This window comes from Melanostigma gelatinosum (genome assembly GCF_949748355.1).
Source record: "Melanostigma gelatinosum genome assembly, chromosome: 8".
Taxonomy (NCBI): domain Eukaryota; kingdom Metazoa; phylum Chordata; class Actinopteri; order Perciformes; family Zoarcidae; genus Melanostigma; species Melanostigma gelatinosum.
Genome location: NC_136641.1, coordinates 18,559,395 through 18,571,447, shown reverse-complemented (window position 1 = coordinate 18,571,447; position 12,053 = coordinate 18,559,395). Strand labels below are relative to the sequence as shown.

General features: G+C 41.0%; 2 protein-coding genes across 3 annotated transcripts; one reads left to right on the top strand and one right to left on the bottom strand.

Annotated features, from left to right (window-relative positions):
• Positions 1–445: 445 nt before the first annotated feature.
• Positions 446–5,677, top strand: LOC306781090 (transmembrane protein 198-like; the record flags this gene model as incomplete). Of its 2 annotated transcripts, none has more annotated exons than XM_079273772.1 (5): positions 446–569; positions 2,264–2,563; positions 3,987–4,562; positions 4,697–4,824; positions 5,528–5,677. In XM_079273772.1, the coding sequence occupies exons 2-5, from the start codon at positions 2,410–2,412 to the stop codon at positions 5,675–5,677; spliced, it is 1,008 nt and encodes a 335-aa protein (XP_079129898.1). In that variant the 5' UTR covers positions 446–569; positions 2,264–2,409. The 2 variants fall into 2 exon arrangements, with proteins under 2 accessions (XP_079129898.1, XP_079129899.1); XM_079273773.1 differs by lacking the exon at positions 446–569 and adding an exon at positions 1,339–1,450.
• A 2,031-nt stretch (positions 5,678–7,708) lies between these two features.
• LOC306780704 (matrix metalloproteinase-19-like) lies at positions 7,709–10,813 on the bottom strand (the record flags this gene model as incomplete). The annotated part of the gene is made up of 9 exons (XM_079273138.1): positions 7,709–7,948; positions 8,046–8,173; positions 8,289–8,453; positions 8,580–8,678; positions 8,753–8,998; positions 9,119–9,331; positions 9,434–9,564; positions 9,705–9,793; positions 10,694–10,813. The coding sequence occupies 9 exons, from the start codon at positions 10,811–10,813 to the stop codon at positions 7,709–7,711; spliced, it is 1,431 nt and encodes a 476-aa protein (XP_079129264.1).
• Between the last annotated feature and the right edge of the window lie 1,240 nt (positions 10,814–12,053).

Sequence of the window (12,053 nt, the reverse complement as noted above, 5' to 3'; positions counted from 1 at the left end):
ATCCATGGAAACCTGTGTGGCGAGAAAGCACAAAGACTCCGGGGAAGAAGCAAAGTTATTAATGTGCATTAATGGGACATGAATTCATACAGAAGGAGATGGAATGACACTGTAAAGAATAGTTTGTTATTCTTCACAGACCATGCACATTCATTTTCTAGTAAAACTAACCAATAACAAGGGGAATAAATGAGATTCTTATATCCTGGGGTCAAAACAACACCCCTTTCCCTCAAGCCTACTTTAACCTTAATTAAAAGTTCCACATGAAATGACAAAGCTCTGACGTGATGATGCAACGAGGCTCCACTAGGATCATGGTCAGTGAGGCCTTGGACTTGGAAGCAGCCGCCCACTGTCGCTGGGAGCAGATGGTCTCCCTCTTCGTAGGGTGTCAGCTGTTCACATGACCGCAGGTCGAACGCGGCGGCTCACCCACAGCTCACAGAGGGACCGGCACAGACTCCTGACAGCTCGCTCCAAGTTGGGTTTACATGAATTGACAAACTACCACTGAACTCTTTCTGCTGAAGCTCACATTTACTCTGTGAAGATATGCCTCAATCCAGGTAGGCCACTGAAGTATTGTTTCTTCATTTCGTGCTTTTATGTTCGAGAGATTTGTCAGTTTTCATTTTTTTTTCTCACATAATTTGTTAAACATTATTTGGTCTTGTTGTAAATATTACACTTTTAATAAAGTGGAATATAACAAAAACCTGTCAAAGCAATAAAAAAGGAATTATTTCAATCGTTTTTCATCCTCCAGAGAGAAGTCAATAGTTTTACCAGGAATCTGTTAAAATGTGTTTTGGCGTGTCACACTGTAATGGTAATTTTTACCTCTATATTTATCTATAGTATATATTTCTACTCAGTATATTGTATTCATGCATAAGTAATTTTGCTCTGAACTTTGTTGAACTTCGCCGTGTCTCTGTTGTGCAAAAAAGAAGAGTTCTCCCTTGCCTGTTAGATAACTAACTGTGTTGTATGAGAATGTTCTATGCCAAGGCCTCTGGGCCGCTTGGTTTGGTTGCTGGCCGTTTGTTTTTCAATGTTGTTCCTGTCAGTCTGAGACCAAAAGTCTGAGACCGAAATGTTTGTAACATTGGCCATCGGCCATCGGCCCCCACCTTTGCTCATTCTGTATAAAGAAAGCGTGTTCACTTTATTCTGGGTTCTTCCTCACTGAGACTGCACGCATTCTGTTGTGATGATTGAACCTTCTCTGCGCAGAGAATAAATACTGGAAAAGACAACCTGGTTTTTGGTATTGTGTATTTCAGCATTAAAAGACTCACGCAAAGCGGGTATAGGAATATTTTCCACAACAACATTCACCTTTACGAGAGGACCCAGAGTTGAAATAAACAAACAGGAGGATTACTCACCTGCTAAAGCTCCTCTAATTCCATTTGCTGGGAGATCTGCCGGAACAGCTGATAAGGTCCTTACAGTATTAAACACTGTAGATAGACAGCCGTTAACATAAGAGCAGTCTGTACGCATGCTTTACAACTTTACACAGTGAGTTGTTCGTCTCCTTCAGTTAAAAAATAAATGATAATTGATGCAAAGCGGTTACCAGTGGTGGAAAGTAACTAGCGGTAAGTGCATTTACTTAAGTATTTGTACTTCACCATTTTGAAGTACTTAACGTATTTCCATTTTCTGCTACTTTATACTTCTATTCCACTACAATTGGGAGGCAAATATTGTACTTTTTACTCCACTTATTTCATAACTTTGGTCTCCAGTTAACTTTGCACATGCAGATAAAAGTTGCCAGTAGATATGAATACTTCTTCCAAGAATTATTTTCTTGATTGGGTGTTAGAACATGTTGCATTATAGTTGAGCTATTTTGTTTTAGTTATTTTGTTCAGTAAACAAATACCGAACCACATGCTTCGAACAATAAACCTGTATGACGATGGCATCGGGTCACAAGGTCATTTCCTCATCTGCATCCCGTTCTTTAACAAAAGAACCAGGACAGATTGGCCTTAAACTCAGAGGGGATTCCCGGTTTCCTTCTCTGGTTCCTGAACAGGAAATCGGTACATGAGAAAGAGCAATGTCCTCTCACATTTAATAACTCAAATTGAATAACAGCAATATTTTTGAAGGATTACTCCCCCAGGATGTTCATAAGACTTGAAGATTAATAACTCTCAAGTTAGCAACCTGGGAAATAAACGGAAAACAGCTGACTCTATGTTGCCATGGAAGCTTGAAAAACACTCTCCTCTCTTTGCAGGTGCACAACAGGAAGCAGTTCAGCACAACTTCTTCGTCCAGGAGCTTCCTCTTTCCCTGAATGCCACATGCAGGATGTTCTGGTTTCCCTCCTTCAATGAACAAAGACCAAGCTGCACAAAGCAGTAGAAGTAATAATCCTCCAAGATGGCTGTCACTTCACTCAATATTAATCAGGAGCCAGGAGCTGGCCTGGTTGAGGTGAACATATGTATGCTTGAGATTAATATCAAGTATGAAATCATCTCATCTGTTGTCTGCTCTGTTTGCCTTTCATTCGGCCTCATCTTCACCTTTTTCGGTATGTATTCATGAACTGATGTTAGATGTGAATGTGCACAAAGTACAGCAGAAAGCATTGGCTACTTAATATCCGTGTTCGTACTCTAAATGCTTTATTAGCTCACCCGATGGCTTAAACCTGCAGGTGTCTGAAAGCTGCCAGGGTTTTAAGGTGGATAAGCACAAAGCTGGAGGAGACAGACGGGTCGTCCTCTGCCTGAATTTGTCAGGCAGCACTGTTAACGTGCCACCTGTTGCACTGTTCGACATCTCAGTGGTTTCACAGTGTTAGTTCTGATGTCGTACTATTGTTTTGTTCCAGAAAAGGGCAATTTGTAACTCTGAACGTTAATAATGCTGTGAAGGAGATTTAACCCCCACTACTACCAAAAAAAAAACAATATGAAGCAAAGGAGTTCAACATAGCTTTCTCTGTTTTCACTGAGAAAATAAGTGAACACAAATCCAACAAACACAAACTGATTAGGAGAAGGGTGTCCTATGGACCTAAAACATGTGATACTTATGCAAACACACATGCTGCCAAGGTCTGTGTTCCCAGTTACTATCACAGTGTTGCCTGTAAGGACTTTTATGACTGTAAATAATTCATAATTTGGAGAAAAAGGTTCAGTGTATAGGTGAAGGCAGGAGCCTGATGTCAGAGCTCTGAGAACTGATGTTCTTCCCGTTAAAAATATGAATGATGATAGAGCTGGACATGAACACTGGAACAAATTCACTGGTCCTCAATGTTGGAGGATTTCCATGTAGACCAGCGGGGACATTTATTTTGAGGGCTGTTGATAGTGTTTTTTACTATGAAGTGAATATTTTCTGTTAAACAGCAAGAATTAAAGGTCCAGTGTGTAGGATTTGGCGGCATCTAGCCATGACGTGGCAGATTGCAACCGACTGAAACTTCTCCCGTGTGCCAAGCATGTAGGAGAACTACGGTGGCCGAAGTTAGAACGCCAACGGCCCTTTAGAGCCGGTGTTTGGTTTGTCTGTGGCGGCCTGATCCTTTAAGAGCCAACTCTGTCAAGCTGTCAGAGCTACCATGGAGCCTAAACTGTCAGTAACTGCACTCTCTGCTGATATTATAAATATTTGGGCAAAACCAAAAGTAGCTAGTATAGCATAGAAGTGCTAACCCAGTCAATGAACGTACTCTGCTAATGGTAGCTCCACAGGTTTTAGAAATCCGTCCAACTTCTTCGGGTATCACTATTACACAAAAAACAGCGTGAAAATGAAGATGAGCTGAAACAATTGCATGAGTTCAGTTTATGGAAATGAGCCGGTCAGTTGTCAGAGCTGGCTGATGCTACGCTATGATTGGCCCGACTGCGTTCGAGACTGTACCTTTAACAAGTCAGTTTGGCACTGTTTGGCAGAGCACTTGTTTTTAAAGTCAACCTTGTTTTTATTCCACTTTTCAGGATACCGCTGCTTCAAGATGGTCATGTTCTTCTCTGGCTTCATGTTTGGCGCGACAACCATTCCCTTGTTGTACCACAAGGAGCCCGTGTTGGGCGCCCATTTGGGGTCAGAGACGAAGGCAGGGATCGGCCTGGGCGTGGGTGTGCTCTGCGGGCTGATGACCATGCTGGTGTCCACAATGGGACTCCTCCTCAGCGGGCTGCAGCTGGGGAGCCTGCTGTCCCTCGCCATCCTGGTGGTCACCGGACAGTTTCACAGCCTTACTCCAGCGTGGGTGCCTCTCGCTGTTGTGCTGCCTGCCAGCATCTCCGCTGCTCTCTTCACTCTCAAGTGGCAGAAACTGTTCACCATCATCTACACATCTGTGTTCGGCGCCTCCGCCGTGATGCTGTGTGTGGATTACCTGGTGGGGACGTTTATGCTGCCAGATCAGGTGTATGATGTGTTTTGCCAAGTTGCCCCAAGTCCACTCTGCTGGTTTAACTGGGCGATTGCTGGGATCTGGCCTGTTATGGGTCTGATGGGTGTGTTGGTGCAGTGGGGTTTTACTGCCAAAGGAGTATCGCACACAGATGGTGAGTTTAATTCAATCTGCACTTCATGTTGCATTCAAGGCTGTTTTCATGTTGAATATGAGCTCAAAACCTCCCCCTGTGATGTTAAATACTCCTTTCCTTCACTCCTTTACTCCCCTTTGGATGCGTCCCAGCTGCATACAAAAAACACAAGAAACATGTGAAGAAGCACAGATATAAAGAGTTAAGGAGAAGACCTCAACCACATCGTCGGCGCAGGCCTCCACCGCTGAAACGCTACGCTGGGGACGTCCTGGCGCCAGTAAGTGATTGAGATTCAAATGAATCATTCATCAATGGGCCTCATGGATCACACGCGCAAACAGATTTGTTCTAAAGTGGCTTGTGCGAGTGATTTAGGAAAACTTGCTGCACTCACCAATTTTCTCCTATTTTGGATTGTCTCTTGGGTACAAACACAATTTAGTGGTCAAGACCTGTGGTAGGAGTCGTGTGCAATTAGTCTGCTGTTATCCAAGCCTACATTTTTCACCAATGGATCGTATATTTCAGTACTTTGAAGCAATTTTGAGTTTGAAATTTTTTTTCCCCATTTCTTGGCTTTAGCAGGTACCTTAAATCTGCTTCTGACACTGTTAAAAATGATGTATTTTCCTTCATGGATCTCTGAAAGCAGGACTTAAATTTGAGACATATTTGGCCAGATACATAGCCTTATATGGTATTATTGGAGCGTTAATTATGCTGCTTTACAATTCTCATGAACACATACTTATTTACGCACAGGTGGCATTCATCATGTTTATACGGGTCAGTTATCTGATGTTAGGAGCTCGTACAAGCCCAAAAAAAAGTAAGAGAAAGATAAGAATACCAAAATGTTCTTGCATGAGGTAAAATGTTCTCAGTTTCTTCTGATTGCATGAGGAAAAAGCCTCATCATGTAAAATAACAGAAGTTGGTCAGTACAATATCAACCAGTCCTTTTCCTGTCTGGCTTTCAGAGTTATCTCCAGAGCCTTCAGGAGCGCCAGGTGGAAACAGGCTCCTCCAGCAGCAGCGTCGGCGCCGTCAGACATACTCGAATCGACTTTGACTTTGAGACGGGCTCAATGGTGCCTTTGACTGCTGCCTCGCCTGTCTATACAGTCTGAAGAAACACAGCATCGGATGTTTGTGACCTATCTGATGAAGCCATTACGTGTTACGCCGATAAATCAAAGGTTTCTTTGAATTCTGCACTTAATACAAAAACAATTCAAACTGTTTTCCACTGCCAGTGTTAATCCACTTTAACCGGCTTCTTCAGATAATCCTCGATATGCGCGCGGTGAGATTTCAGATCCTCGGAGATCATCCCCAGAATGATGACAACACAACATGCACAGTCATCATACTCGTGATCATCGCTTCCTTTCAACAGTTTTATCTCACAGGAACTTTGTGTTTTACAGTTGAGCTGTTTTCTTTCACAGGATGGAATCATACTTTTTAATTCCCTAAATACTATGTACCATGTCTCTGGATATGGTTGTGTTGTAAATTGAAGTTAAAGTATTACAGTTATAAACAACAAATTCATGTATTCAATTCTATTTCGTAGATACAGCCGAAAAATGGGGAATGTTTGGACAAACAACCAATAAACTAGTGATTTGACAGGAATGGGACAGGTTGATTGTTTGCTGTTTTGGTGTATTGTCTTAAATAAATGTCTGTTAAAGTGAAAATATGTAAGAAACAAAACAACAACAAACAAAACATCCACTGTGGCCAAAATTGGCAATTAGCCTATATATGGGATAATGGTTAATGCCAAATCATAAACAGCATTGTGCAAAGGTAGAGAAGAGTCCATAATGTCAGTTACTCAACAATACCATTTGCTAACATAAGCAAACATTAGCTGCATAAGCAACTCCTCTTACCCAGCTACTGGTGATGAAAAATGAAGCCAACGTGTAAGTAATCCAATTGGCTCTTTATCGAGGGAACCAGTGTAACTTCTAGGGTTGGCCTACAAAAACACGTCATCCCCGCAGCAGTCGACTAGTCTATAGATCTATAGACCCCCATAGACCACCTCTTTAACTGACATGCCATCATGACAACTGTACAGGGGGGTGAATTTCTATATAACTCACCCGTTTAAATGATATCAAGGCCTAAAGTTAGGCATTAATTGAGGGCGTGGCTGCTTTGAGTGACAGGTGAGTGCCGTCTCAGGTCGCTAGCTGTCTCCTCTGCTGCATCAGCCGCGCCCGCCTCAGACTCCAACGACGATCCATCTGTGTCCCATTTTTGGATTCGCCAGAGTTAGGCTGTGTTGTCAACTCTTCAGAAACATAATGGCTGACGTCACAGAGTATCCGTACATCATACAGTCTATGGTCACCAAGTACAGCTATGGCAGGAAATCCATGGTGCGTGTTAATTATTTGTGAATTACATTTTGAATTAGGACAGAGAGGGTGTTATTTCGTCTTTGAATAATTCTCACTTTTAAGCTACAAACATTATTTAGGCCTTGCACAGTCACACAGCTGTTTTCACTTACTTTGGTGTCGGATAGAGGTGAAACTTATTAAATTATTATTTTAATTTTTTTTTTTTTTTTTGATAAATGTATTGAAAAGAACTGAGAATTTGCAGAAATGGCTCATTTCCGTCTGTTTTCCCTGGCCAGATGTCAAAAATGCATCCTAAAAACATTTCTTAAACAATTAATAAAAACAACATAATAAATATGCAAAAGAATTGTACAGCACATCCAGCAATATTATTACCGTAACACCTGGCAATTATCTACAATTCACACTCAAATAAATGTAAGAATGTTAAATATGTAAAACAAGACAAAGATCTAAATTTTCTTCCCACTATAAGTCAAAATGTCTGCTGTACTATGTAGTACTAGTCTCAGGATTATTTCAGGAATATCACATATATAGATGCCTAATTAGTGGATAACAATGTCCAATCACAAGTCCCAGCTTATTCCACTGCATGTATGTTAATAGCTTATTTTAAAATAGTAATATCAACAAAAAAAGAAACAGCAGAACATGCAAATATATATTCTGTTGTTGATTCCATGCAGACTCTGTCACTAACTTTCTCTGTTTTTATACTGAATCATTGTGCAGGTGAACGTTTGTGCTGGATCCCTGGTGGCCTCTGGTGGCTCAGTTGTCACAGTGCATCCAGTGTGAGTCGGCGCTCAGAGGGTAGGCCTTCTCCACTGCTCTGTGGTGCTGGTTTACGCGCCAGTACTGGGTGCCTTTAAACAAGTATATATGTCCGTTTGTCCACGTGAATGCTGCATTAGTGTTGGTGGGGGCCCCGTGGAAGAGTTGTCCAATAGGTTTGGGATATGAACTGAAGTCTGTCGGGCCAATTTCATTCCACTGCCAGTATCCAGAGCCCTGAAAAAAACAAAGCAATTATTCACTGGGAAATGAAAGAGACATTCAACAAAAAGTCTCAAAATAGATTGAAGGAAATGTTGTGTTTTGTACTTACTTTGAGAAAGATTAGTTTTTTGCTCTTATTGAAGTAAAAAGCTGAGTCAATATTAGCAGGGATGTTGGCCAAGTGTCTGGGGAAGCCGCGGTCAAGTTTGAAACCTGAGTATCTCCATACTTTGTCCTCTGTGAGAGAACATGTGGAGACAAGACAGCAATTCTTTCAACACTGTAATTTTAAAATGTTACACTCTTGTGAGCCTCTTTTTTTTTTTTTTATTAAACTATGAAATAAATCCACCTTTCAGAAGATAGGACTTGCCGGTCCGCTGAGACTGAACAGCTGCATTTAGGCTCCCTGGCAGCTCCTTCCACAGCGCAGAGATCAGGACGGGAGTGTTGTAGCCAGAGCTGGACACCGTCCACACGTACCGACCACTGAAGACATACGTCTTTTGCAGAGGCCCTGCAGGGACAAAACAGCTGTAAGTAGATTTAAACAAATATCTGTACTTAAACAAAGTACAGAGACATGTTAAATGTTTTATTTACTAAATTTGAGTGCAGTGTGACAGCATCAAAGTCTTTGTACCCAACATTACTGCATCCACAGCGGCCTTGCAAGGATCCGGAATAACACCTGGCACCAACGGACTTGGCTTTCTGGACGGAGGAGTTTTCTTTGGCTTTCCTGAAAAGGAACAACACTGCACGTTACATGACTTGTACTTTAAAGATCTCACTCTGACGCTGTGGTTCTATTACCGTATAAAGCCTGGATCCCTCGAATGTCATCCGCATGTAGCTTGAAGTCTGAGCTGTATCCGTTGTAAACAGGTCCCATCAGTGCGCTGCAGTGTTGTGAGTGGCCCAGGCCAAGAGCGTGGCCAATCTCGTGGGCTGCAACGATCCTCAGGTTGGAGCCGGAGGTCTTCCCCTCTGTCCACACTTCATCCTCGTCAAAATGCACAATGCCTGACTCAGGGGCATCAGCGTGGGCTAAAACATGACCTAAAGATAAAGCAAGAATTCTTCAAACTATTGTCATCTTACAGGGAAAGTTCATCGATTTAACCAGCGTGAAAGCACTGAGATCCCAAAATGTTTCTTTGAGAGATCCAGTGCTCCTACCTCGTCCGTCGAAGGGAACTGGACACGTCCTGTCTCTTCTGTGAAAGGAGATTTTGATGTCTGCTCTTCCTCGCTGCAGCTCCTTGAACCTTAAAGGTGACACGTCGCTCCAGTACTTAAATGCACTTTTGATGGCCAAACGGGTCTTTCCCTGACCCAAGTCAGGGGTGTAACTATAGATGCGGTAGGTCAGCATCTTCTTCCGCCAGTAACCTGTCAACCAGGAAACATTTAGGTCTCTTTTTACACACATTTGTAAAGCACTGTGTAGTAACAATCAGAATCTGAACATGTAGCATGAATGCAGTTACCCACCCATGACTCGATATTGAAGAGATTTGTCATTGAAAGAGTCTTCCAGTCCACACCGAGATTTGTTCATCATCGCCAGAGTGGCTAAATCTAGTTTTCCTGATATTTGCAGGTTTGTCACTTTCTGAAAGATTCTGACATTCAAGGGAAAGAAATAATGAACAAATCTGGGGTTAGGTAAAAACAAAAACAAAAAACTACAACAACAACAACAACAGAGGGAAACATGTTGAGCCACTTTCATAAATTGTTAAAATGGAAGAAATATGGTCACCTTAGAGCTTCCACTATCTTATCAGGTGGATGGTTTTGGCCTTTACTGTCCAGTGGGATGTGCAGATAGCCATACTTCCTTAAATACACCTAAAGAAAGATACTAATTGTAATAGTGGCGGGATATATTTCGCGCTTGAAGTGCCAAAAATACATTTTTTTAAACTCAACGGCAAAAAATCTCTTACCAGAAATCATGAGCTGGTTACTCGAGATAATTCACAGACCTGAATGTGAGCAGTGTTGTGTTATAGGAACTAAAATAGTTACCGGATCGGCTTTGGTGATTTTTATTCAAGAGAAGGCATCTCTATGGCCGATGTTTCCAAAACAATCTAGATTGTTAAATATCACTACAGGTTATTTTTGGTTGAACTGTAACAGTAAAAAAATGTTTTAGCAGCATGTAAAAACTGAATCTTGTCATATTATTGTAGTAGTTATTATAGTGTTATTGTTGTATTATTTAGTATACTAGCAGGATGGTGTATACATTAGTATTATGTCATGTGTTTTACATGTAAGCAGTACATTAATGGTGTAACTGGTGGACCTTATTGAAACTACTTTATAATGCTGGTTACATCTATTACAACTTATTTGTATATATATATGTTTATATAGTACCAATACCACAAAAATATACTCCAAGTGCAGCATTACAAATTGTACTTTTAAAGGGGCAGTTCTCCCCAAAATAATTGAGTTGAATAAATATAAAGTAACATCACAAGGATTTGAATGTTTTACAACTGAAAACATTTCGTCATCTTTTTGTAAAAAAAACAATATACAGCAGAATAGGCAGTTTAATTTAGATTGCACAATATAATTTAACTATAATATTCTATTATCACTATCAGTATTATAGGCATCTTTAAACTGCAAAAATCATGGAAATATGTACTGCTTCCAAGAAATACTAGGCAGTTGATTTTTAGCTTTGTAGGATAAACTTTTCAGCATTTCAACTGTTCTGCGTCTCCTTACCACCGCTTCTGTAAGTTCTCCTCTGCTGAGGGCGACGGATGAAGCTGTCGTCAGCAGAACCAGAAGCACCATTATTAACTCCAGCCTATATTCCATTTTCCAGTTTGGGTCTTTTTTCATCCCTCTCGGTCAAATAAAACCTTTTTCAACAGATACACAAGTTGTGTGTCTGTCTAAGCATCGCAGAAGACTGCAGCTTCTGGATCTACGCCCATCCTCTGAGGATCAGTCCTCCCTGTGTCAGAGCTGAAGCTGGTGTTTCATTTCGGGATTCAGTTTTTATACTGCCAAGGGTCTGTTTGGGAACTGCCTCAAAGCCACATAACCTTTTAAAAGGAATGTGATGTGTGGAACACAGAAACCAATACATATTTCAGACACTAACAGCATGATCACGCCTTCTTACACCGTCATTTAGAGGCATTTGTGTTTGAAAATAACTTCAGAGTCATTTTGTTTATGTCAAAGGAAGCAAATACGTAAGTATTACCTCTGAAAGGGGGAGTATCCACCATCTATAGGTGATTACTTACAACCACTTACGTCACGGTGGTGAAAGAAAATCCCACTTTCTTGGTAGCTATTTAATTAAGGTTGAATACTTTGACGGTAAATTATTTTCCAGACGACATGAATTAAAGTGTGACGGATGTACCAGAAATACAGCTTTATGTCTGTGAAACATGTCCAATATTCCACATAAATCTTGACATTTTTCACTTGGTGGTTGCAGCTCTATGAGGAAAACAACTCACCACACTTCCTCCATGAGACAACAGCTAATTATATTGTTCACTATGTAGAAAACCGCTTCAAGGGAAAACAACGACGCGCCCGTGTAACCATCGCTACAATTCGTCCTCTGCATGGAGACAGAGAACGCCTCCTTCAGCACTGAGACATGCAGCTCATAAATAGTGAGTGGACAGATGGGAAAGAGACTCAGACATGTGACAAAATAACAGTTTCTTCTTTTAACCAGATTCAGTTTTAAAGCTAAAAACACTGGACAACCCCAGATTTCTCATCAATAGAGGGCATCTCTTAGTTTAAAACTAAAAGGGTTCAAGCTCATCCTTCTGCCGTTTGCCAACTTAAACTCAACAATTGATTGTTATTGATTGATGGAGCAGAACAAAACCGTAAGGTTCGAACTGCATACTTATAGGCAGGTTTTCTCGTTTGTAATGTGTTCACACTGGAAAAGTGACAAATATGCTTGATTGTTACTTTCAATGGCAGGTATTCTCCTGCAACGCAATGCACCAACAAAAGGGAGATGGGTCAAATTATTTTAAAAAGACAGATTTAAAATCAAAAAATTCATATTTCAAAAAACATTTTTGCTTTATATGTGGAG